Below are 26,526 nucleotides of genomic sequence, written 5' to 3'. Positions count from 1 at the left end.
AAGTTGAAATAGTGCGCACACGACGCCTATAAATCAACTGTCAAAAATCGTGGAATATTGGGGAATATTGACATAGTGTTCGTTCATAATAGAAACGTGTCTTCTACTTCTGGTGCAGACACGAGACTCACATCAGGAACGTGTCGGGGAACGTGTCGGAAAACGTCTGATAAATCCGCGCATGCGCATTCCACTTCCGCATCAACTGCGCCTGCGCGACTCACTTCGAGCAGGTACTAAAATCGGGTTGCGACCGCTGACTCGAGAGGTGACGCAACATTACTTGATATTGCCAGGAACAGTGACGTGATCTAAATTGGAAAGGGATTCAAGGCGCTTTCAAAGTAAAGATAAATTATAGTACGCTGACTTAAATACATAAAGTTATTGAGTTATTGTGGAACACAAATATTCACGATCAGTTTTTTTTCCAGTCATGTCACATGTCTGGACAACGTGTTTATAGTTTCAAGTGGTGAAGTTGTAGTTTTGTATAATATCGCAGCTTTACACATCTTACATCCTATCGTACACACGTTGCAAACAAGAATCATATTGTGTAGTTTCCTAATTTGAGATATATCTATCTATCTATCTATCTATCTATCTATCTGTCTGTCTGTCTGTCTGTCTATTCTGTTGATTTCCTGCTGCCGATTACAATTGCACCAAGGACGTTGTTTACGGTTATTTTTTATCATTAGAGATAAACAGGGCCTGTCACACAGAGCTCTCTACACCCAAAAAATGTTTTCCTGTTGAATTAATATATAATAGGCTGATACTACACACTGTCCAGAAAGCAGCAAGTTGGCTCTACTTTTATTTTGAAGACGGGGCCACTACTTCCGAGGATGCTCGGAAATTCTCACCGTGCTTCGTGGAGTCACTCGCTCTCTTCTCATTTTTGGACTAGAGTGTACAGGGTGAATAAAGGTAAGCGGAGTTTTTACGTGTAAATTCATACTCTTCACCGAAACTGAGACTGATAATCCTAAAGACCGAGTACTAGGGAAAAGACAGAACTTGTTAATTCCACTTATTTCTTTTATTTGATTTTAGCCTTCAAGTAGATCGTGACTATTTTCTGCAAATCTCGGCAAATGATGTAAAATTCTATGAGGTAACTGTCTGACTTTGTGGCCATGTCCAGCACCACTTCAGTGCGGTCCCCGATGCAGTTATACGAAAGGTTTCTGAAGTGTATTCATCAAGCATAAGTAGAATTGAAAGAGTTGACTCATGTCTAATTTACTACTCAGATATTGCGAAAGTCTCCCCGTGTGTGTGCGCGTGTGTGTGCGCACCCACGTTCATTCATTGATTAATTTTCCATACCCGCTTAGTCCCGAGCTCAGGGTCACGGGGACTGCTGGAGCCTATCCCAGCTGTCTTAGGGCGAAGGCAGGAGACACCCTGGACAAGTCGACAGTTCATCGCAGGGCCTGCGCACCCACGTGTACTACAATAATTTTCAAAACCGCCCTTGTCAGTAAGGGCTACCCAGAAGGCATTGCGTATTTCCGCCAAGACATCTTCGAAAAATATCGCGATGTAAAAGCGAGCTACAAATTGAAGTATTTTCTTAGTTAATAAAGATATAAATATTACGAGACCATTTTATTGTCTTAGTTTAAGACTTTTTTTTTTTTTTTTTTTTTATGGATTATTGACATCGTTGTTGCGTAACATTTTTTTTTTTTTTTTTTACTCTACGAGGTTTGACAACCGGACCGGTGGTCCCGGCTTCACGTTACTTGTATACCTCGTTGTGTAGCGAAGGAGGACTTCTTCCTTTTTCGCCGTCTTTTTCTTTTTCTCCTTCGTCGTTGTCGTCTTCTTGACAGACTGGACGTAGCTTTGGCGTAAGGCCGCCCCCCACAGTCTGAAGACGTAACTGCACTTAAGCGGTGTCCCATTTCTAAGCCCTTACACTTATTATTGAGGGTTAAGGGCGAGGGTTGAGATTGAGGAGTTAAGGGAGGAATTGGAATTGGCCCTTTGTCTCGACAAATTTATATATATATATATATTTTTTTTATTTTTTATTTTGAGCATGTCATTTTTTGAGAGAAGGCCTCAAAAAGGACTTGGGGAAGAAGAGGTTAATGTGCACGTCCATAGTAGATCAATTGTAACCCTTCCTTACATACTTATTCACATTATTTGGAAAATGTTTCTACGTCAACAAAAAATATATAGTCGCTCATTTTAACCATGAATGGTTGCTGGTAGCATCCACATTGTCATCTTTAGGTAGGCGGAAACATAACCAGGAAGTAGGCCGAGTTACCCTCAAAACTCAAAGTATCTACTGTATTGGCTTTTGAGTCCCTCTTCTTCACAGTGGAGGTGGTGATCTCACATTTCGAGAGGCTACATCAGCCTCCTAAGGAAGGCGAATTGGTAGCAACGGATGATGGTAGATGGCTCTTGTCAATCCGGGTCAGAACATTGAAGAGTTGTGACAGTGCTGTATTAGCCATGTGCTTATCTGACAAATCGGCTGTTTACAGTTTGCCAGGGCTCCGAATGGGTTTTTCCGCAGGTGTTTGGATCTTCACACCGTTCAGAGTGAAGGAGATGTGATCATTCCTGGTGTCTTTGCATGTGATGATTGATAGTTGACCCTAACGAGACCACAACAACCTTGGTGACATTGCACTTGGTGGTGACATTTGAGGTCATTAAATAGATTTGTGATGTCATCCTACTTTGCAGCCATTAGGGCAAAACACCTCATACATGCTGCTATTTTGACCTTCATTGTCTTATTTGAGTCTAAAAAAACAGAATGAGAATCCCTTTTCTGTTCAAGATAAGATTGTCCTCTATTCATTCCCATTGGGGCCACAGAAGTCCAAAGAAAGAATAGAGAATATGTGGCAAAAAGACACTGAATAGGACAGAGCTAATCAAATATGAAGTGCTACATAAAGGAGACAGACAAAAAGAGAGTGACAAAAGTTGCAGCTAAAGTGACCAATAATAAAGTGACAAGAAGTTGTCACATTGATCAGTTGTGACTCAGTCAGGTCACTGATAGCTGTGGGCACACCCAGCTTATCATGCAGAGGTTGTGCAATTTGGTTGTTTGTTTTTCCATTCTCACCACAATTTTTTTTTTCTGCATTTGTTCGCGTGTTTTCACTGTTTGTTTTTTTTTTGGTTTGATGTAGGTTTGATGTAGGTAAAAAAAAACAAAAAAAACCACAATTCTTTTCCTGTGTTCAATTCTTCAATTTGATCTCACTGGACTTGTGTTTCAAGTTTTAAGAGTAAAGGGAAATACTTTTCAATGGTGGCAAGTTTAAGAGTACAAAGTGAAAAGTAGTCCTCTGCAAACAGTAAGGTTTTTTGATAATGACATTTTTTTTATGTTTTAATACCTTTTTTATTTGACTTTGATAGAATTGATAATAAGATAATTATTGATACTGCGTTTAGTTAGATAATTGCACATTGAAGATTATTTACTACTTAAAAAATAATCAGAGCACTTCTGTGTCCTTTTTCTTTCTGTTTTGTTCAGCTCCAACATGTGTGGCATCTGGGCTGTGTTTGGTAGTGAGGAATGCCTCTCAGGGCTCTGCAGGAGTGCCATGAAGATTTCTCACAGAGGACCTGATGCCTTTCGCATGGAGAATGTCAACGGCTTCACTAACTGCTGTTTTGGATTCCATCGTTTGGCCATTGTGGACGAGCTGTATGGCATGCAGCCCTTGCGGATCAGAAAGTTTCCATATCTGTGGCTATGCTATAATGGCGAGATCTACAACCATCAACTGGTAAAAAATCTGCTCAATGTCAAGAAATCTAAAATGATAAAGCATGCTCAATTACAAAAGTCCAGAGGTGACTGAGATACCAACTATAAAGTTGGTTTTTCAGCCACCTATGTAACTTTGTGGACCAATGATGGCGATCCACTCCTTAATTTCTAAATATTGATTTGTGGTTTATTTCAAGGGGTAGGTGATAAATTGATCTGAAGAGAACGGAAGACTTCAAACTTGAAATCCTTGCACTTTTAAAGATAATATTTTTACAGGCTGTAAATGCCTCTAGTAACAGTGTGTTATACTGTAAGCGTCGGTTCCAATGAAGCCCTTCTTTTCATTTCTCCACTTAGCTGAGAAAGCAGTTTGGGTATGATTATGCAACAGAAGTGGATGGTGAGATTCTGCTTCATCTGTATGACTCCTTTGGCATCCATAAAATGGCATCACTGCTAGATGGTGTCTTTGCCTTTATTTTGCTGGACACTGCCAGCAGGAAAGTCTTTTTGGGAAGGGATACTTATGGAGTCCGACCCTTGTTTAAATTAAACACGGATGATGGATTTCTCGCAGTCTCCTCAGAAGCCAAAGGTAATTTGATCATGATTCTCTGAATAAGATATTTCCTACACAGTTTTTTTTTAAAATTGCTTATCCTGTTGTTTTTGCAATCAAAGGCCTGATTGACGTTTCTAATGCAACGGACAGTCCTGCGAGCCTCGTACCATTTCTCCCTGGTCACGTTGAGGTCTATAATTTGCAAGAAAATGGCAAAGTTCAGTCCATTCAGATGGAGCAGTTCCATTCTTGCACCAAGGAACCAGCTCATGCTATCTATGACACAGTGGCAAAGCTGCCTACAGGTTTGACAGTTAGCCTTTAATCATGTTTAATAATAATGAAAAAATTCAGCAAGCATTATCTATTTAATTTGTCATGGTTGTCTAAACAGGTTGTGATGAGGAAACAGTGAAAAGCAACATCAGAAGCCTGTTTGAGAATGCTGTAAGAAAACGTCTTATGGCTCAAAGGAGAATTGGCTGTCTTCTGTCAGGTAAAGTAACAGTCTCTTCATATTGGCACAAGTGTGCTCATTCTGTGGCCCATATTTGCTGCTGACTTAGAACTAGTCAACAGTATTGCTGTAACACTGCAACACAATCATTATCCCATTAGTGGAGTCAGCAGATTTTCAAACACGTAAAGGAAAATGTTTATCACACCTAGAGTACCTGGTAATCGGATTTGTTCTGGGTTTTTTCATCTCTGCATGTTTTCAACAAATACATTGACATATTTGTAGACAAAATGCTATAAACATGGTGTGCAGCACTACAAAAGTTGCTGAAAAGCCACTGCTTGCATGAAGAGGAGATTAATTTCATGCTAAATTGAAATTATTGCAGGTCCTTTAGCTCCAATTTAGGGACAGGTAACACTCAGACCATAGGCATAGCCTTGTTTAACAAGGGAACGCAGATGGAAATTCACATAAATCCGATGCAACAATCTTCTAATTTCTTCTCATTTCAGTAATTTATGTAATTTACATACTGTCTTGTTCATGAATGAGTAGACAAAGTTAAAAAAGAAATATATTTTGAGTCAAAGTTGCTGTGTATGATTGTACCCGAATGAATTCTAACGCATTGAAACAGGTAAACCAGGGTTTTTCAATGATCACATTTATCAAGTGCATGTAAATGCATCAGGTGTGATTGTTGTTGCAGTTATTGGACTACTCAGATTTTTGCATGTTAACAGGCTCAATGATAGTTTCCTGAGCCACTTTATCACACTTTGCTTTTGTCACTTTCCCCGAATGCTTCCCTTTCTCATGTTATGTCATGCAAAATTGTAAGTATCCTTCCATTAAAAAACACTGACATTGCTTTTGAATTGTGGTTCAACAGAATAATTAAAAAGAACGAAACTGGCCTGTACAAAAATGATGGTACCCCAAGAAAAGATTGAAAATGATTTGACCATAGTGACATGTTAAACTAAGATGTGATCACAGGTGTTTTCAAACTTCTAATCAGCCAAATTAAAGGGTGAAAAGTTGTCACTGTGCTGAGTGGTATTCTGTAGTGTGTACCACACTGAACATGGACCACAGAAAGCTAAGGAGAGGGTTGTCTGAGGAGATGATGAGATCAAGCATGTTGAAGGTAAAGGGTATAAGACCGTCTACAAGCAGCTTGATGTTCCTTTGACTACAGTTGCACATATTATTCAGAAGTTTAGGGTCCTTAGGAGTGTAGCCAACCTCCGTGGATGTGGCTGCAATAGGAAAATTGATGACAGATAGAAGAGACAGATAATAGGAATGGTCATCACAGAACATCTGTACATACATCTGTATCAGCTTGCACCATCCATTGCTCTTTGAGCTAAAGTGGACTTCATGGAAGATGACCAAGGAGGACACCAGTGTTGACAGGAAATCATAAAAACAGGAATTAAAGACTGGAATTTGCCAAAATGCATATTGACAAGCCACAAAGCCTCTGGTAGAATGTCCTGCAGACAGATGAGACAAAACTGGAACCTTTAAGCAAGTCACATCGGCTCTATGTTCACAGACACACAAAATAATCATTCAAAGAAAAGAACAGTGTAGCTACTGTGAACATGCTTTGTTGCATCTGGCATAAGGTGTATTGAATCTGTGCAGGGCACATTGAAATCTCAAGACTATCAAGGTATTCTGGAGTGAAATGTGCTGCCCAGTGTCAGAGAGCCTGGTCTCAGTTGCAGGTCTTGGATTCTCCAACAGGATAATGACCCCAAAACACACAGCTAAAAACATGCAAGAATAGCCAAGAACAAAACATTGAACTATTCTGAATTGGCCTTCTATGAGCCCTGATCTAAATCGAATAACTGAATTTTCAGTGTTTTTTATGTATTTCTTTATTTTATTTATGTTGGGTTCCAGGTGGTCTGGACTCCAGTCTGGTTGCTGCTACACTGGTGAAGCTTGCCAAGGAAGAGAAACTGCCTTATCCCGTTCAGACATTTTCAATTGGGTCCCACGATAGTCCTGATGCCATTGCTGCTCGCAAGGTGAGTTACTCTCCCAGAAATCTCTCAGAAAATGTTTCAGAAGTACAAGCTAAATTTAAAAAAAAGAAAGAAAAAAAAGAAGAATTCATTTGGTAATGTAAACAACCAGGGCTTTGGACCCAAGAGCAGACGGGAGAGAGTCGAGGCAGGAGGTTTCTGTTCAATGGACAGTCCCTTTAATTCAGTTCCAGTCAGGGTCGAACATGGGCAGTCATTCAAAGCTGAGAGAACAGAGCAGACAGGGATCTGGCAGGTTGCAGTTGGATTAGGGAAGGGGACACTGGTCAGATTACTGGAGACTTGGAGCATAAAGGCTGGAAGGCTTGCACACGGGGGTAACAAAGACAATCTAGTCAGGAATGCACACTGGGGCTGGGTTTAAATACACTATGAGACGATACACCGGTAAAACACATTAGGGTGAACACAGGTAACGACAAACAACTGGGAATAATCAAAGACAGGAGGTGAAACTCAGAATATGAACAAGAAAACTAGAATTAAAATAAAACAGGAAATGCACGCAGAACACAACACAGTCCTTTACAGGGAAACTGACAGTCTTAACATCTTGGAAGTTTTAATACTGCAGTTCTTCTGAGCAGCCAGAAGTTACTTCGTTTATAAGTTGATTCACTTAAAAAGATGAATTTGGCATCATTATGGGGCCTGTGGTTATATGGTTGGCAGTGGTTAGCACTGTTAGCACTAGACATTGGGAGTGTGATCGTCATTGGGATCATCAATTGATGTGTTCTTATGCCAGCAAGGGTTCTCTCCAGGTACTCCAGCTTCCCACCAGAGTCCAAAGCCATGCACATGAGGCAAATTTAGACCTTTAAATTGTCCTGAGTGCAAAGTGGAGCAAATGACTTTGTTTTTCTATGTAGACCAGCAGAAACTGCATAAACTGGCAAGTTGTTCAGGTTGTACCCACCCTTCACTCGAAGAAAGCTGGAATAGAATCCAGCACATCCAGAGATTCTGTCATGTGAGAACTATAAAAATTAGTTATTTGGGAACAGGAGAAGAGAGTCCCAGATATGCAACAGGAGGAATGCTTCCTCGTCCCAGTTGATGATGTTAGTGGGACACGGAAAGCAATAAATGCAGACATAAGATCAAAGAAGTAATAGTAATGAGGAGGCGGGCCACTAACTCCATCGACCAGGACAATGGCATCTTCTTCTCCCAAATCGGCCAGAAAAAACTCAATTGTAGGAAGAAACCTAGAGCAGAATTAGACATTCTCTTAAAGGGACAGGACTAATTTGTGTGCCTTATGGGCACATGACTGGCTTGTATTGGGTCAGAATTATTGCTAGTTGATAGGGGATCAAATAATTACTCCTGTGTGTGTGTTTACGTCAGGTTGCTGCTCATATTGGCAGTGAACACCATGAGGTGAACTTCACTGTTGAAGAAGGCATCCAAGCTGTAGAAGATGTCATATATCACCTGGAGTCATATGATATCACAACTGTTCGTGCCTCTGTTGGTAAGTAATGAATTAAATGATCCCTAGCATTGAAAAACAGTGAAAGAGAACTTTTCTAATCATTATAGAAAAGTTCACATGTATCAATGTGCAATATGGGAACATGGCACTTTTCATTCTGCACTTTAGCTCATCATCACATGACATTTGGGTGAAACCATGGGAGAGGACTACTGGTCAAAAAAGAAACAAACAATTAAAATACATTAGCTGCATAATTTTGTAAAAAAAATATCACAGTATTACTTCCAAAAACGTGTTTATTCTGTCCATATTAATAAACAAACTTCAGTATATTTAGGCATGTAGAAATGAATGTGCAGAAGTTAAAACCCAGCCTCATCAAAATGTGGATGTTACTGCAATATGCTCTATGCATAAATTATGTCAGGTATTAATTAGTGCCCTTCTGTTTTTTTTGTTTTTATGAGCAACTTATTTCATCTCCATGGTTATGTCACGCTAAAATAATCTGAGAATGGAGTTTCAAAAACAGCCATACCTTAAATGCCTGGTTTGAAAGAGGAGAATAGGGAATTGGGACTATGGTGGAAGAAAAAGAACCTACCAAACCCCCATGAGAGTTATATACTTGGGGGTTATCTGGGTTTTTATAGACTATTTCAACGTTAATCATCACACAGCAAGTGATGTGCTCACTCAATGATGAGCTCAGTGAGGCGAGACAAATGTGTCTGAGTATGCTGCTTCACGACATTCCTTTTCCTCCTGATTGCCTCGTTTGAATCATTGTGGAATCTTTGTAGAATAAATTGTGGGTGTAGTGGTTGGTGGGTTTAAACATATGCTATATCACATAATCACCATATCTGTCTGATGGTTTCACTAGTCTACCTCTCAGACGTAGGGGCGACTTCTGTCCCGGACGGGGACAGAAGTTTGTGTGTCTTCAATTCAGCAATTCCGTCAGTGGCCTCTGGAGGTCTGAGGAAAAAGTTTTTAAAAGAATTACACAACTCTGCCACTGACTTTATATCAATCAATAAATGATTTAGTTGGCTCTCAATGCATCTCTAATGTGTTTTTGTCTCCTATTTTGACCAAAAATCAGAGTTTGTATATGGAGTGACTCTTCTTAGAATTTATTTGTCACATTCTATGTGTTTCCTTTATTGCAGCGATGTACCTGGTTTCAAAGTACATCCGAGAAAACTCCGACAGTGTGGTTATCTTCTCTGGAGAGGGTTCTGATGAACTTGCTCAGGGATATATCTACTTCCATAAGGTAAGTCTTTAAAGGGGGAATTCTAATACAATAATAAATCAGTCACAGACTCATGGGTTAGTGTGCAACTGTCGCAGCACTTTACTGCACTACGATACACTTTTTAAATATGAAAACAGAATTACCAAGTTACTTATTAAGTAGGTTGAGGTATGAAAAGAAAACTGAATTGAACTTAATAATTGAGCCTGATGATGATAGTCCATACTATAGCTATAATAATAGTTTGATTGAAAAGAATTGGGTTTGTTCAAGTCATTTAATCACTTCTCACTGTTGCAGTTCATTGTAATGACAAAGACCAACAGTCTTTCTCTTTAGTAGTCAGTTTTCAGAGTCTTGATGTTTTGATGTTTAGGTCTTTGCTGTTTATTCCACCGATGGATTTAAAGAGCTTGTTCAGAGTTTTGAACACATGACCAAGTTAGCAAGTGTGCTAGTCATCAATGGGGCCTGTTTCGACATGCTTCTCTTACCCACCCGAGGCAAAACAATTAACAGTGACGTGTCTCCACTTGAACGCTCCTCTTTGTTTACTTGTTGAGGCAGCTTGAGGCAACTACTAACGACAGCAAAGTAAAATTCTGATGGGAAACTGCTGAGAAACTAGTCCCTCAACATGCACTGCGATCATTGCGATGCAAGGGAAATTTTATTTCGAACAATATTTTATCAACACAGTACTCTTAAGTCAGTAGTCTGGTGTTCTAATGTACTGTATTTGCTCTGGGTACACCGTGGAGTGGGTTTTTATTGGCAGGTGAGCAGTAAACCGAGAACCTGCTAAACCAGAAGGACTGGTTGTTGAAACAGTCTCCACTGATAAACAGCACGCTCGCCGACTTGGAAATGAAGTCTTATTTCCAGAATTCTAAACCACAGCTTTAATGTGGTGTTTAACATTGTAAGTGTGAGCTGTTAGCTGCTAACACTGTCTTCATCCTTGATCAGGCCCCCTCTCCCAAAGCAGCTGCAGAAGACAGCATTCGACTGCTGAATGAACTTTACCTGTTTGATGTCCTCCGTGGCGATCGCTCCACTGCTGCACATGGGTAGAACACGTCATCACATTCACTTTGAATTCAAGTGCAGATGCTGAAACTCATTCATTTAGCATTGACCTGACTTCCCTCTACTATACAATACTTTATAAAATCGTCCAGTAGATTTTTTAATTTATTTTTGTTACTCTGAATCATGATCGCACACATGGTTCATATCTACTTCTTATTATGTCAATTAACTCACCTAATAACAGTAGAGATGCTTTACTGTCATAGTAAAATTGAGTTAAATATCGTTGATAGTAATTGCAGCAGCAACAATCTGAAATGCAATGCAATTAAAATGCATATTTTTCAGCTTGCACTGAAAAGCCCTCTGATATGCTTTTTAAATTGACAGGCTGGAGCTCAGGGCACCTTTTCTGGACCACAGGTTTACAGCGTACTATCTCTCCCTCCCTGAGGAGATCAGGGTTCCTCAGGTCGGCTCATGGCTTCACCTCTTCTACTCAGTGCGACTGAAACAAACTGCTGTTTGTTTTGTCAGACAAAGAACCCAGCACAGTCTTCCAGTGTTTACACTAAAATATTTTCTATATCCTGTTAAAGCACGGAGTGGAGAAGTACCTCTTGAGAAACTCCTTCAAAGGCCTGAACTTGATCCCTGAGGAGATTCTTTGGAGGCGCAAAGAGGCGTTTAGTGACGGCGTCATGTCTCTGAAGAAGTCCTGGTATAACCATCTGCAGGAGCAGCTCGACTCAATGGTTTGTGTTTTTCATGTCTGTCGTTTCTGCGATCTGATCTGGAACCCAGCAGTGTGAAGAAGAAATGACTCGACCTTTTCTGCACTTGCTTCACTCAAACCTCTTTCCTCCATACAATCACTTGAATTTCTTGGAAGAAAAAAAACTGCTCTCCAAGTTTTATTTTGGTCAGACACAATGTTTCAACCTCAGCAGGCCTTCATCATCGCATATACTGTGCATGTATGACAGCTGTGGGCTGTGCTTATATAGTGCTTCAATGTGATGATATCACAAATCAACCTTTCTAGGGGAAACACAGGTCCTCAACTGTAGCACTTCGCTGGCAAGCTCAGGTGGGGTAGGGAGGGTGAAAGACGCTGCAATCTAAAATGTAACCACTCGATGTTGCTGTTTCTTCTTCAGATACTACACACTGTACCTTTAAGCGAGGACTTGAGCATATGACCAATTCAGTCAGAGGTTGAGACCAAAATACCTTGTTTGTTATATTTTAGTTTTTAGGCAAATTTGAATTTAATGAAATATCTTCATTAAGAATTATTTAATTGCTGAAGCAGGGAATAGATCAAGCAAGTTTCGTGTGAGGCTCCGTCTTGATATACTTGTTCTCTGATGAACAGTGAAGGGACTGAACAGCAGACCCCTGCAGGAGATGGTAGAAACAGAGCCGACAGGTGGGTGCCGGGGAGGCGGTGGGATTACAGAATTTAAAGGTCGCACGCAGCGAGGCTGCAGAATGACGTGTGCAAATCAGCGGCGGTGACAGCAGAGCAGCATTGAGCTCACAGATGAGTGGAGAAGCAGAAGATAGTGTGACGTGGCTGATCAGGATCTGTCACAGTTTGACTCGTCTGCCTGGAACATCTCTGTGGGCTTTGCATCACGTGCACTTCATTTTTATTCTTGACCTTAGCCTCCGAATTTTTCAGCAGTTCAATGTGTTGTTCAGTGTGTTTTGTGTTGCGTGTGCTTGAATTGAATGACATCATGCAACCTCTGCTGTGCGGTGTGCACTTCCAGGATGCCCAGAGATTTGATTACCACGGTTCCCTTGATCAATTGATTGCCCTCCCAGTCACAAGTGATCTCATCACCTTGAAGCCTGTATAAGTCACATATCACGTATCATATATTGGCCAACCTGGTGCAATTAAGCCTCTGTCTGTGTGTTGTTGTTGTTGTTGTTTTAAGTCTATTAGTGGTACCATTCATCCTCCAATGTAAATATTTACCTTTTGGAACAGCACCACAATTTGGGGAGGGTGTCCACGATCACCTTTGGCAAGCTGGATGTCTTATATTTCTGACTTGAAATCTCTGAGATCAAAAATGAATAAAATATTAAGACGTTTTGACAGTGAGAATGTAAATGGAAAATAGTAAACAATTTTTATTTTTGCAGGTTAATGATGAGCAGATGGAGAATGCTGCCAAGACATTCCCTCACAACACTCCAGCCACCAAGGAGGCCTACTATTACAGACAGGCCTTTGAGAAGCACTACTCAGACAAGGCCGAGTGGCTTCCTCACTTCTGGATGCCCCGCTGGATCGACGCCACTGACCCATCAGCCCGGACCTTGTCTATCTACCAATCTGACAAGATTGAATAAGTGTCCAGGGCTCAAGGTTTCAGCAGCTGTGTTGCAATTTAAGATTAGGCCGTGTAGTCCGATGAAGCATGTTTTTCATGTACACCTCCCCGACCCGTGTACGCACACATCCATTAACCACTGTAGCAGGTAAAGACAATACAACAATACAAAGAAGCATATTATATTAGCTGCACCCAGTTTAGTTATTTATTGATTTAAGTGGCGAGGTGTGTTGCTGTTTCTGTCAATTAAGAACCAGAAACGAAAGCAGCAGTCACACAATGCAGTGTGTTCCATGCTCAGGCACATTTCACATCTGAGTACAGTCCAGTTGACTAGTGTGAGCGCTCTGTTCCAAACTTAGGCCGGAGATACTTCCAATGGTGAGGACAGAACAAGTGCAACATGGACATAATATGTGCATGTGACAATCACTGCAAACCACTGACTTGCGCAGTAAATGTATTCATAACTTTGACAGCGTCAACAGCTGATTATTAAAAAAACAACTGACTTTAATAAAGAAATCCAAGTTATTAATAATGTTGTTCATTGTGCCGTGTCAGCAGAAATTGATGATATCAAGCCTTGCCTGCACCGTATTTCCACTCAACGGTTGCCTTTGCACGTCATTATGTTGAAATAAGGAGATGCAAAGGGTTTTAGACTTGAGTTGAGGTGCGGTTGCAGTGGCACAATGGACAACATCACTGACAATGTGGATTCATCTTATGAATGATAATCATGACTTGCACGTCTTGGTTTCCTATCGAGTGATACGGCGGTTTGAAGCCACGAGTGCGACTGTCCTTGTGCTGATGCTTCCCTCACCTAAGTGCACCCACTGCTGTGCCAGGCACAGGAAGTGAACTGTGCCAGCAGAGCACTCTTGTCAAATGAAGGTGTGATACGTGCCTGGGCATAGCACGCAGATTGCCTAGTGGCTGCATTCTGCATCTGCACCCTAAATTGGACAACAGAAGATCGTAAAAACATTTGGTCTGACAAGCCACATTATCTGCTGCGTCATCTAGATGGTGGACTCATAATTTGGCTTCAATGACACAAAAAGCCCTTCGGCAGGTGGACCTATCAGTTGCACCTATTGTGCCTTGTATCAACAGCTCATGGTACTGCTTGCAGTGTAAAGGTGTAGGACAATTATTTTTGGCACACCTCGGGCCTCTTACTGTCAAGTAACTGCTGCAGGTGTGTGTGTATAAATTGTGGTGTTGTGGTATGTACTGTAAACGGTACCTGGTGCTACGCTGTAGCTGCATAATGTCAACTTGCAAACAATTAAATGGTTGGTTGAAACAATGCTGCTGCCTGTGTATTATGTTTTAAGTTAAAATGTGTCGATTTTGGTTAGTTACTCTATGTAGTATTAAAGATACGATGTTCAGTGGATTTTTTTTAATCACAGTTATTGTGATAATAGGTTTCTTTGATTGGCATGAAAAACTGTTATTGCATAAATTGCCCAATATGTTATCATTTTATTGAGCAACCAAGCTAAATCTGAATCAAAGCTAAATCTAAACTGAAGACAGCGCAATCTGTTTTCTGCTGGAAGTTATTTTAACTAAACAAAAGCTAACATTGGCAGGTGAATGAGGTTCAAGTCTCTCACACTCAAATAGCAAGCCGCAATTATGAAGAAAAGCAGCTCAATCTCAAGCAATAACGGTAACATTACATTGTGAAATAAATGACACTAATTGACCAAAATTGCAATAGTCTAAGCCTAACTAGCTGTTTAAAGAAAACTTGAAATTTGATTTATTGTTATGTTAAAAGTCCAGTGTGTAAAATTTGGCCTGATTTCTGATTTATATAGTTTAGTTATACATTAATAAAAGTTTATACTTGCAGTATATATATATATATATATATATATGTATATATATATATATATATGTATATATATATATATGTATATATATATATATATATATGTATATGTGTATATATATATATATGTATATATATATATATATATATATATATATACACATATATATATATATGTACATATATATATATATATGTATATATGTACATATATATATATATATATATATATGTATATATGTATATGTATATATATATATATATATATATATATATATATATATATATATGTATATGTATATATATATATACTTGCATCCTCAAATAAACCAGTGAAGAAGAAGGTGGACGAGTTTGAGGGACTGGGAGCGCTGCAATCTAAAACATAACCACTTGCTGTCGCTGTTTCTTCTCAAAATCTCCAAATATTACACACAATTGAGGTATTAATTTAATTATTACATAACTCTCAACAGCTTTATGAAATACGGGAAAGCCTCTGAAATACTTGGTTACGATACGATGTTCACCACCGACGACGGCACATGCTGTCACAGCCCCTCACAAAAATGCTACCATCAGACTACTCGTTTTTTTCAGACAGTGTAATAAATCCATCCTATGTCTTGGACCTGCGAGTGGCCACACTATAAATATGACAGTGACATGCAGAACCCGATCACTGCGTCATGTCTTGTCTCGGAACACCTCGTAGGAAATGTCAGACTAGGCGGAAAAAGAAAAAGAAAATATTGTTTTTTTTCAGACTTTCTGCGTGGTGATTGTGAAGCGTCATTGGGCACGACAGTGGATGTTTGTCTGCGATGCATTGGTTAAAAATCAGGCTAAATTCTTGGCGCCTGATCTCAGCAGAACCTGGAGCACAGAGGCACTGTGAAGATCCCAATAAAGGCCGCCATAGGAATCTGTCCCAATATGTTGCTTGGAGAAAAATGTGACAGTTATGAGGCATAATAAGTGATTTTAGAAGTTTGCAGCTGTGATGAGGCCTTGTTTTAATGGTCCAGAAAACATCAGGTCTTGAAATGGCAAAGTTAAAAACACACTTGCAAATTATCCAACAATGAAAAAGACACAAATTCTCCTTGTATTAAAAATGGAACACGTATAGCACCGAAATATCACTATATTGTGAAAACAAAAGCATTTTATTGGACAGTCATCTACAGACAGTTTAAAGGGAACATGAGAAGCATTCCTCCAGGTCCTCACTGGATCAGTGAGGTGAGAGCAGGTGGGAAAGATGAGAAATGCTAGCGTTGTTGCTCGTAGATCTGCATCGGGCTCCACTCGTAGTAATCTGATGGGAAGACCAAAGGTCAGCTCTGCACACCACTGACACTCTGCTGTTGTCTATGAGATGAACAACTTTCCTTCAGGATGACTGTGACTTACCAGGCTCGTCTTGGCTCCTTTTCCCCATCAGCCCCACAAAAGAACTGACCTTTTGTCCTTTCAAAGACAAGAGTTTTGGATTGGAAATTTTTCGGCATGACCACATGACTTGAACAAGGACAACAAAACACCCAATAAAAACAAAAAAATAAAAACAAAGTAAAAACAGCTCAATGAACGACAAGAATAAAGGCATTGTGAATCTATATTTTTAGTTTGACATTACTTTTGTGTTATTGATTCCTGTGGATTGCCTGGTCCATTTCAATGTCAACATCCTTTGACGACTAATCAAACCTTCAAACTCAATGAAAGTCTTAAGCCTGATTTTTGACACGTGACAAAGGAGAGATAGCTACAGTTCAATGTAGCTCACTAACTGCGTGTGAAAAACAATTTTTTTTTTGAAAAACATTTATTTAATTTTCAAAGTAATTATATCACGGCGATTGACCAAAGTGATCACAAGAGAAAAGGAGCTCATTTATTGGTCATGTGTCCTAAAACCGTAACTCAATCAATATTTACAGGAGACTAATGAAATCCATTGGCAGACTGTGTTGCTCTCTCCCTTCAAGAGTCCCCTTTTTCTCTCTGTGCCCCTCATCCCTCCCTCCTTCCCTCCTTCCCTCCCCCCTTCCCTGTGATTTTCGGCGCTGTGTGAGCATCTTCAAAGTAACCTCCTTAGAAGTAAAAGGGTGAAATGATTTTGTGCCTCCATCCATCACGAGCACAAATAATCCAATTGAACTGCAATGTCCTTGGAGTATTGATCCCTGTGCTCTTCCCCTTCTTCATCACCAGTGACTGATCGGCAAAGCTGCATCGCAGGAATTCATTAGATGTACATCTGCATCTACAGCTGGCTGTGTGATACACACAGCCAGCTGTAGATCCTGGCTGTAGATCCTGGCTGGGTGAAGAATACAAAAAATTGAAAGCAACTGCTCCCCCTAATTCTATTTCCATGTACATTACCGGTAATGCAAAGACGATGCGAGGAATAATTTTTCAGTACTTCTACTTCATAAAGCCTGGTAAATGAATGTGTTCTCTCGGATCTGTCCATCTGTCTACTGAAGGAACTGAGATATTATTATTATTGAATAATTATTAATTAAGCTTTCATTTCGAGAGGGATGAATGTTGCCTTAAATGGTTCACTAATTAACGGAAAAATAATTTAAGCAAAACATTGGACCTTGTGCTGTGTGGCAGATAACATTCTGCTCTTTTTCCCGGACTCAATGGCAAATGATGTATAATAATAATAATAATAATAATAATAATAATAATAATGGTTTTCAAACCTTACTTATCAGTTTGACTGTCTTTGACACATCTGCTTTGGTTGTACATAGATTGATTTGAATGTCTTTGGAACTATATGTAACTACTACCACTAAACTACTGTAATTACTGTGGAGTTTATTTTTTTGTACTGTGTTTTAGAGTGTGCAACAGTGTTGGGATCAATAAAATCTATCTATCTATCTATCTATCTATCTATCTACATGAGGATTCTACACTGACATGCCAGATGTAATATTTCAACGCATCCTTGAGATAAAGATTTTAATCTCATTTCCATCTGGTAATCAACTAATTGTTTGGAAAGAAAATCAAAACTTGGAATCTGGACAACATTCAGTCTGTCAAATCCACAACAGACCCTTCACAGAAGAACCAGTCCAGAACAGTGTGACCATTACTTCAATCTCCATCTCACCTGGCCTAATGCCAAACCATTGGTGCAGTGTGTCTCAGTATTATCAGTTTTTTTTTTTTTTTTTTTTAGCCTAGAAGACATAGAGAACAGCATCCAGTGTGCTTCTGATTTACAAATGGATCCACTCCATACTTACTTTTGGGGGTAATCTGCGCATTTGCTGTGGAATGAAAACACTTATTTTTAGTGAAAGGTGTGAAATGAGAAGCTCGGTTGTGCTGACGTGACGCTCACCCATAGATCGTTTGCCCATCAGGCCGATGAACTGATGCGGTCGAGGCTTTCTGGTCATCCTGAGGAGCATTTCCCTGAATGGGTTACTAGGGATCCAGGTGTTCTGAAAGCAAAGAAATAAAACGTGACAGTGTTTAAAGCAACAAAAATAAGGAGACCTCATCTACATGGTTACTGATCATTATGGCAAATCAATTTGCCATATGCACATTTAGTTTGGTGCAGGATTTAATGTTGGATGCCCTTCATAGCACTACGATTGCATTTATTAGATCTTGGGGATAAACTCCAGGAAGCTGCATTTCTGCGATGAACTGACTGTAAATCCAAGTCGGGATTAATCTCCACTAACTCATCTACTGGATCCAGTTGCTTTATATGCTGTCCTTGCTGAAATGTGTCTTAATAATAAGCTCTACATGACTATGGTGAACAATAAAATATTTTTGATCACTGTTAAAAAACAATATTGTATTAAAACACATTTTAACCCTGACACATACACACACAGAGGGAGACAGGGGGCGCTGCAGAGGTATGAGTTGTGAATACGCATTAGCTGTTCCATTAGTGAGATGCTCTCCCCAGGGCCCACTAATGTCCAACGCTCAAGCTGTAGACACCAGCACATTCATCTCCTCAACTGTCCCAGGCTACTGTTAACCTTATTGGACAACCTCCATCCCATAATTACAAACACTGGACGTGCCTTTCATATCAATAGGGTTCCTTTTACGGCGTGCACGGAAACGGCCATATACTCTCCCCCAACGACTTGCTGATCTCGAAGCTCTCTCTCCCTCTCTCTCTCCCTCTCTCTCTCTCTCTCTCTCTCTCTGTGATATATATACACACACACACACACACACACACACACACACACACACACATACTTTATATATCTATACACATATATGAATATATATGCTTATATATATATATACACATACACACAGGAAAAACATGCATAAATATTTGATTTGTATAAGTACTTCTTTACATAGAGACTAATCTTGTGATGTCTGATTAAATTTGCAATAAAAAAGATTTATGAAAGTTTTTCTTTTCCTGGCGTGTGTATATATTGTGTGTGTGCGTGTGTGTGCGTGTGTGTGTGTGTGTGTGTGTGTGTGTGTGTGTGTGTGTGTGTGTGTGCGTACGTGCACACGCGCGCGCGCTTTGTTGCTTCAGTAAAAGCTCTCTGCGTCTTGAGACTGGGGTCTGCTCAGTGACGCTGCAGGGGAACGGGAGTGAATGATTCCATTTAGGCTTCTTTGCCTAAATGTGACTCATCACATCCATGACATAATAATCTACCATATTTTCCAAATGCACTTAGACTTTTTCAAATTATTAACAACAACACACTGCTTTGTAACAGAGGTAAATCAGATTAGGAGTTACTCTGGTCACATGGTTAGGATCTAATGAGCTCTTTTTTTCTTCTTTGTAAATACCTTTATTTGATTGCTTCCGGTCCACTGGTCGCCGTCTTCTCTCGTATCGATTTCATCGGCAAAGATGTGAGCGATTCCGCAAAGAGCCATGAAGATATGCAGCAACAGCAACTTCATGGTTCCTCCTCAGCCTCCCAATGAGCGCAGCAACAAGTTGAAAGTCGCCTCTGGCTTTTAATTGACCGGCAGGGATCAAGTGTACAATTGAGGAAAACCCACGACAACTTGAAGGGAGCAGCAGCAGCAGCAGCAGCAGCAGCAGTAGGAGCAGCAGCAGGAGCAGCAGCAGGATGGTCTTCTCCAGCCGCTCAGCAGTGGTCCATGGTGAGTGCGTGAGTGCGTGCGTGCGTCCTTGGCTCTCTTGGCGCTCCGCTGCGTCTCTGCTGCCTCACTGCGCCGTTGACCAGTCAACACTCATATTTATACAGTGGTGCTTAGTAACGCACTGTGTGTCGCCACTGGGGTCCAGACGCGAGCAGATCGCATTTTGTGACGACTTATTTATTGCCGCACTTGTCCAGGAGTTGGACCCATCTGCGTCACTGGTCTTTTTTATAAGAATGAAAAAAAGAAAAGAAAAGGAAAAACAAAACAAAACAAAAAAAAGCAACAAAAAACCTGGATCTCTGTTTATACTGTTTATTCTGTATGTAAGATAAATACATTTCAGTGGAATATTTTTCTGATCCCTGTATAAGACAACTAAATTTTTAATCTGTTTATTCTATTTTATTCTACCACCATTCCACCTCCAGATATTTTGCATTTTTATATTTTGAATTATACAGCGTAGCAACAGATTGCTGCACTCCCGAAACCGAGAAACGACATTTCATTGTACAAGAAATCACCGTTTTTTTTGTTTGTTTGTTTTTTGCGATGACAGTAAAGAAGGTCTAAGTCTGAGTCTGTCAAATAATGTTTGGGATTTACAAATCAGGGGAAGGTCGGAAACCCACAATACCTGTTTTTTGTTTGAATCATTTTGCATTTGACCACCTACTATATATTGCAGTATGATGTCACGCCTGTACGTGATATGAAGAGAAAACGTATTAACCCTTAATATGAAAGATTGAATGAGAACAATGGCATTAAACGAGTGCACATCCTATTTCCATTTAAAAAGCTCCAGTTAAAACAAGAGAAGAATGTCTGGGATACATAGAGGGCTGAATCTTCTCGCCATTGTCACCGTCTGTCCGTCCACTCCTCTCAATGAGTCCTTGATTCGGTACCTTTGTTGGATTAACAATTCATGTTCCTTATGTACACATGAGCTGATGGAAGACATTAATGTTATTTTAAGAAGAATGAAGCTCAGTGCAAGCAAGTGTCCTTTATCTTTGCATTCAGTAAATCTTTACAAGACCACATTAACAACAGAATTGCTGATGGATGCTGTGGCTATTTTATAATTATTAAACCCTGAATTGATTGATGATTAGTTTTGCACAACCAGGCACACGATGATGTGTTTTCGCCGTAGCCAAACGGAATGAAAACGTTTGGACTCTGTGCCGAGGAAGTGACTTTGGATCGTTTTAATTTTTTTCTTTTTTTCTCAGGGGGCTGGGCTTGTTCACAGAGGCTCTCTCAGCTGAAATTCAATCATCCTTGAAAACTGTGACGCCCATACAATAAAATTACAGGGGGGGGGGGGGGGGGGGAGGAGAGAACAGGAGCAGTGAAAGAAGTAATATAGCTGATGGAGCCTTCAGATCTGAGCAAACTGACTTACCCAAACCTAAAGCACGAGGAAGAACTTAAAGGACAATAACCAACATCCATTGCAGTCGTTTAGCGGATAAATGCTTTAACAGGTTAACAAATTAAATACATACGCCAAAACAATAATAATTTTTATGTAGTGTCTCTAAATAATTTTATGGACAAGATGATTGACCGATTGACACCGAACTTTGCTACTATCCGAAAGGCTTTTCGTTTAGTTTTATTTATCCAAAGTCAGTTGAAAAAAAAAAAAAAAATCAGTTCTTTATTGTAGCAGCATTCACTGGACCCGTTACCATGACATGACTTTACTAGTAATGACATTTATTGAATGTCTTGTCAAGAAATGCCTCTCATCTGTAACACAGCACCTCTAAGATCCTTTGCAATTTGTATTCCGAGAAGGGAAGAGAACGCATTTACTACTTTCTTACATCTACTCCACAGTCACCTTGAAAAGCTCAAGGCTCATGCCAAGATTTTACTGTTGGATTTTTCAGCCACTTTTAATACCATTAAGCTCTGTATTTCAGGAAATGTTTTGTCTGATTGCCTGGTTTGTTGGCTTTCTCAGTGGTAGGTCAGAGCAAGAGCGTCACCTTCTGATAAGATGACCATTTTCACCCAAACAGATGTTTTTAACCTCTCTTTTATTTATCTTATACACAAACTCTTGCCGCAACACTCTTTCAAATTCAATTTTTAATGAAGTATGAACAGATAATACTGCGTTGGTTGCTTTCTACATGATGATGTTGTATTCTGGATGGATGAAAAGGACAGGAGCAGGTAGTATCATGGGAGACTGAAAGGAGAGACTGGTGAGTGACTGCTCCTAAGTCTCTACGAAGAATGGGTGAAAGCGATCCATTTTTTTGCACTGCAGTTGTATGTTTTGGGGGGTATAAGAGACTGATTAATCAACCCATCCATCCATCCATCCATCCATCCATCCATCCATTCACCTTCCGCCGCTTATCTAGAGTCAGGTTGTGGGGAGAACCGTCTCAGCAAAGGCACCCACACTTCCTGGCCCCAGTCACTCCAGCTCATCCGGTGGGACCCTAAGGCATTCCAAGGCCAGACAGTCACTCCAGTGTATCCTGGGTCTTCCCCAGGGCCTCCTCCCGATTGGACATGCCCAGAAAGAGGCGTCCAGGAGGCATCCCAAATAGATGCCTGAGCCACCTCATCTGGGTGCCCTAGCCCAGCCAACCTACAGAGGAAACTACCTAAAACTCATGACCATAGGTGAGGGTAGGAAAGTAGATCGACTGGTAAATTGAGAGCATTGCCTTTTGGCTCAGCTCTTTTTTCACCATGACAGATCGGTACAGCAATGGCATCACTGCAGACGTCGCTCCGATCCACCTGTCCATCTCGCGCTCCACCTTTCCCTCACTAGTGAATGAGACCCCGAGATACTTGAAGTCCTCCACCTGAGGCAGGGTCTCTTCCCCCACCTGGAAGGGGCAAGCCACCTTTTTCCAGGCGAGAACCATGGACTCGGACTTGGAGGTGCTGCTTCTCATTCCAGCCGCTTCACACTCAGCTGCAAACCCCCACAGTGCACCTTGGAGGTCCTGGCTCAAAGAAGCAAATATGACGACATCATCTGCTGGAGAACAACATGCACTGGGAACAAGTCTGACTTACTGCTGGCAACACGAACCAGACTCCTGCTCCAATCATACAGGCACCAAACGGCTCCTAGCCCTCACCACAAGATGGTTCCTATGTCTGTGCTGATATGAACCTGACAATAGGCTTGTGCAGATAAGAAAAAAAAAAAAGCACTAAATGCATCACATAACATTAAATTAAATTGAATTTGTAAAATAATAATTATGTTTTTAATGTTTAATACTCCTATTTTTTGGTCCAGAAAATTTCTTGGCCTTCTCTGATGGTGTAGCGGGCCCTGAGGGTTCCCCACTGCATATTTCCATTAAACTGTATGAAGCTATTCTGATCATCCATGTGGCTTTTTAATTTCATTCTCTTCTCCAGCAAGTAATTTCTTTACACGTCTGAAACACGAGTCAGTCTAAAATAGCAAGTTATAGATATGCGCAAATATATATGCTTTCTGTTGAAAGACAAAAAAAAAAAAAAAATCGACGTGAGATGACGTAACAGTGCGGCGTTAAGATCTCCCAAACACCAGAAGGGGTGAATGTTTTCAGTTTAAGTGTTGTTTGGACATGCGCATGGACAATTACCCATGTGCCCTTTAAAACACTAGTATCTGTTAGTTATTGTTAACTGCTAAATGTCAAGTACATAATTGGAATGGTCTGAATTGGGAGGATTGAGTAGTGTTAGTCATTTATGCCGTCACACGCAACTGTAAAGATGTGAACGGGGCTATGCCCTGCAGTGGCTGCGCCTGGTTAAGAACTCAGAAGCACCGGGAGCGCGGAATGTTTTTTTAGTTCAAGAGTTGTTTGGACATACTGATGGACAATAACCATGTGTACTGCGAAATGTCAAGTACATAATTGAAATAGTCTGAATTGGGAGGATTAAATTATGTTAGTCATTCATGAGGTCACACACAACTGTAGACCAAGTTTATCAGCATTGAGGTCAGTTTTAAAGTTTGATTTGTTAAGCCACAGCGTGTTCATATATGTATATATATATGCAGTATATATGTATATACATATATGTGTACATTGACACTGACTCAGGGAAGACTGTGTTGGTGCAGCAATGAGCCACCTTCATTGGATTCTGCGTGAATAACTGAAGGCGGCTTATTAGTGAATGCACTGATACAGCTGTGATGCAGCTCTCGGTGTGGAAAGTGTTTGTGTGTGAATGTGGCTAAAGAGATTATCTACCAAACATACATTTCCTTGGTTTTTGTGATATTTAAAACTGACAGAAAAAAAAAATTTGGTTTGTGGTTGGTATATAGTTTATACAAATGAGTAAAACTGCAAACAGTGAGTACAAACGGATAGTTTCTGACAGTATCACAAATAAAGAAACAGTTGTTAAGGGTCACTCAAATGAATTTCTTAACTTTATTATTTGGGATCGTTTGTTATTTTTGTTTAGTTCATTACCATTTTTCATTGATTTTTTACCAAGTCACTCAAAAGTTTTTGTGCAATATCAAAGATGACAAAATTCAGACATAATCAATCACTGCGTCATTGGAAATATGCAGGAGCTCCTCTGGCCCATCTGCTGCATATATAAGAGAGAGGAGTAATGGGTAGGGCGTGGCCGGCATCCACCACTTCAGTGCTGCCCTTCTTGGCCTGAATAAAAGACTGGCTGCATACCAATAAGACTGTGTTCAATCTGGATAATGTGTTTTCTAAGGCTGCTGTTGTTGGCTATACGCCTGTTCAAGCTAAATGGGGTTTGGTGTTTTGCACAAAAACAAGCTGTCTGTCTGTCTGTCTGTCTGTAAAAGTACTTAAAACATTTAAACAGTTGTGAAAAAAAATGACAGAGCACTACTGTAGTTCGACAAGTAGTGCACTGTCAAACTATTCATTTTTCAGTAGTCTTTTAACATTAACATCTGACTTTTCATAGTAAACAGTGATTCATTGTGATTTGGGTTGCAAGTTGAAAATTCTGTTATTTTGCATTTCAAAACAGTCTTTAATATAGGCCTATTCTGACTAGAGTGTCTTTATTGGGAACCAAATGAACACAGAACACACACAACAGTGCATCTGGAGCCACGTATTACACATGTACTTTACAGGCGCTCCATTTTGCTTCCTTTTTCAGTTTCATTCAGCTCTGGTATGCATAAACAATTGTTCCCCGTGATGGTAAGGACCACAACAGGTCAGATTAGCAACTGATTTAGCAACTGATTTTGATAGCTTCTTTGATGTGCTTTCATCCACGGGTCTGTGGTGCCTCCCACACTGTGCAATGGTGCTTTGCAAAGCGGTGCATGGCCAGTCTGAGGGACGTTGGCTGCACCAGGATGTTGAGGGTGTTGGTGGTTGCATAAACTGTCACTGTGGTGTGAATTGCACAAAATAAACACAGCTTACGTTGGCAGGATGCAGTGTTGAAACAGCGTTTTGGTTTGTGGACCTGAGTATGGGTGAATGGAAGGGACAGAAGGCTTGCCATTAAATTGCAATTTAAAAAAATGTAAAAAAAATTTAGCGCCTTGTATTTAATCGCGATTAACATGTTAATGCTGACAGCCATATGTGTCTGTGTGTGTGTGTGTATATGTATATATATATGTATATACATATATATATATATATATATATATATATATATATATATATATATATATATATATATATATATGTAGAGAGAGAGAGAGAGATAAATAGATATATATCTGACCCAAATTAGCTAAGCTACCTTGTTTGCTGTCTCTTGCAGTTAAGGCTAAAGATTTGGACTCCAAAGGCAAAAAGCTACTAGCTCTGTTAAAAACAACTTTCATGAAAGCTTAGCAATTAACCAATCAATTAACCAATAACCCCTCCTCTTCCACAAGCTTGTTTTCTACCAGTGTGCCATAGATTTTATTATTTTGTCTAGAGTGAGGTCGTGGCTTGTCCAGGTTGGCTGTTCTCTTTGTTCCAACAAGACGTCTCCGTCTCTTAGTCTCTCTGTCTCTCTGTCTCTCTCTCATTTTTGTTAAATAGCCAATAGATTTTTTTTGTCAATACCTGAGTGAAGAGCCTCTTCTCTACCCCATCTGTACACACAACCAGGCACGCACGCATAACCCCCCTACGATTCCAAATAGATTGTTCATCCAGTTAGCCATCCCTACTTCAAGGTAAAACATGAAGAATGCCAATGACATGTTTACATTTCCTTGCTGTCTGGCCTTTGTAGGCCTGTGAGCCAGAGTCAGGGGAAAGGGCAGCGGCATGTATAAGCAAATGCTTGAACCACTATTTTTCCTTTGAAGAGCTGGTTTGCTGTCTGAGCCGCACATTTGACAGTAGCCACATGAGTTGGCTTCTCAGGGTTTACATTTATTGAGAATGTGTAAACTAGTGGCACGGTTTCCCATCAAACAGGCAATTAGATCTACATTTCCCCTCTAAGTTGTTAGTCCTGAATGTTGACAGATCGTAAAAAGTTAATTTCCTGGTAGCAGCAAACATCTGATAACTAAATACAGCTGCCCA

At 40.1% G+C, this 26,526-nt stretch overlaps 2 protein-coding genes across 3 annotated transcripts in view; one reads left to right on the top strand and one right to left on the bottom strand.

Annotated features, from left to right (window-relative positions):
• asns (asparagine synthetase) overlaps positions 1-14,278 on the top strand; it is a 16,694-nt gene extending 2,416 nt beyond the window's left edge. Inside the window, exons 2-13 of the mRNA XM_076011182.1 lie at positions 707-936; positions 3,533-3,788; positions 4,133-4,370; positions 4,457-4,642; positions 4,732-4,833; positions 6,721-6,848; positions 8,220-8,346; positions 9,486-9,592; positions 10,544-10,644; positions 10,997-11,078; positions 11,206-11,361; positions 12,767-14,278. Of these exons, the coding sequence (XP_075867297.1) occupies positions 3,540-3,788; positions 4,133-4,370; positions 4,457-4,642; positions 4,732-4,833; positions 6,721-6,848; positions 8,220-8,346; positions 9,486-9,592; positions 10,544-10,644; positions 10,997-11,078; positions 11,206-11,361; positions 12,767-12,976 (1,686 nt within the window). The 5' untranslated portion in view covers positions 707-936; positions 3,533-3,539 and the 3' untranslated portion in view covers positions 12,977-14,278. The remainder of the gene's footprint in view (positions 1-706; positions 937-3,532; positions 3,789-4,132; positions 4,371-4,456; positions 4,643-4,731; positions 4,834-6,720; positions 6,849-8,219; positions 8,347-9,485; positions 9,593-10,543; positions 10,645-10,996; positions 11,079-11,205; positions 11,362-12,766) is intronic.
• A 1,674-nt stretch (positions 14,279-15,952) lies between these two features.
• On the bottom strand, positions 15,953-20,060 carry tac1 (tachykinin precursor 1). 2 transcript variants are annotated; one of them, XM_076011799.1, is made up of 5 exons: positions 19,649-20,054; positions 18,192-18,294; positions 18,094-18,117; positions 16,229-16,285; positions 15,953-16,133 (listed from the first exon to the last, which is right to left on the bottom strand). In XM_076011799.1, the coding sequence occupies exons 1-5, from the start codon at positions 19,763-19,765 to the stop codon at positions 16,087-16,089; spliced, it is 348 nt and encodes a 115-aa protein (XP_075867914.1). In that variant the 5' UTR covers positions 19,766-20,054; the 3' UTR covers positions 15,953-16,086. The 2 variants fall into 2 exon arrangements, with proteins under 2 accessions (XP_075867914.1, XP_075867915.1); XM_076011800.1 differs by lacking the exon at positions 18,094-18,117 and having other exon boundaries at positions 19,649-20,060.
• Positions 20,061-26,526: the final 6,466 nt, after the last annotated feature.

Source organism: Nelusetta ayraudi, unplaced genomic scaffold (genome assembly GCF_046127955.1).
Source record: "Nelusetta ayraudi isolate G7.1 ecotype Tasmania unplaced genomic scaffold, CSIRO-AGI_Nayr_v1 ptg000135l, whole genome shotgun sequence".
NCBI lineage: Eukaryota > Metazoa > Chordata > Actinopteri > Tetraodontiformes > Monacanthidae > Nelusetta > Nelusetta ayraudi.
Note: the sequence above shows the minus strand (reverse complement) of the source record. Positions and strands in the feature narration are given on the sequence as shown.

Excerpts from the sequence above, each read along its gene's own strand:
- tac1 (XM_076011799.1), bottom strand. The coding sequence starts at position 19,765 with ATGAAGTTGCTGTTGCTGCATATCTTCATGGCTCTTTGCGGAATCGCT. Across the intron at positions 18,295-19,648 it reads CCGGAAGCAATCAAATAAAG|AACACCTGGATCCCTAGTAA; the intron begins GTATTTACAAAG and ends CTTTGCTTTCAG. Across the intron at positions 16,134-16,228 it reads AAGGAGCCAAGACGAGCCTG|ATTACTACGAGTGGAGCCCG; the intron begins GTAAGTCACAGT and ends TCTTCCCATCAG.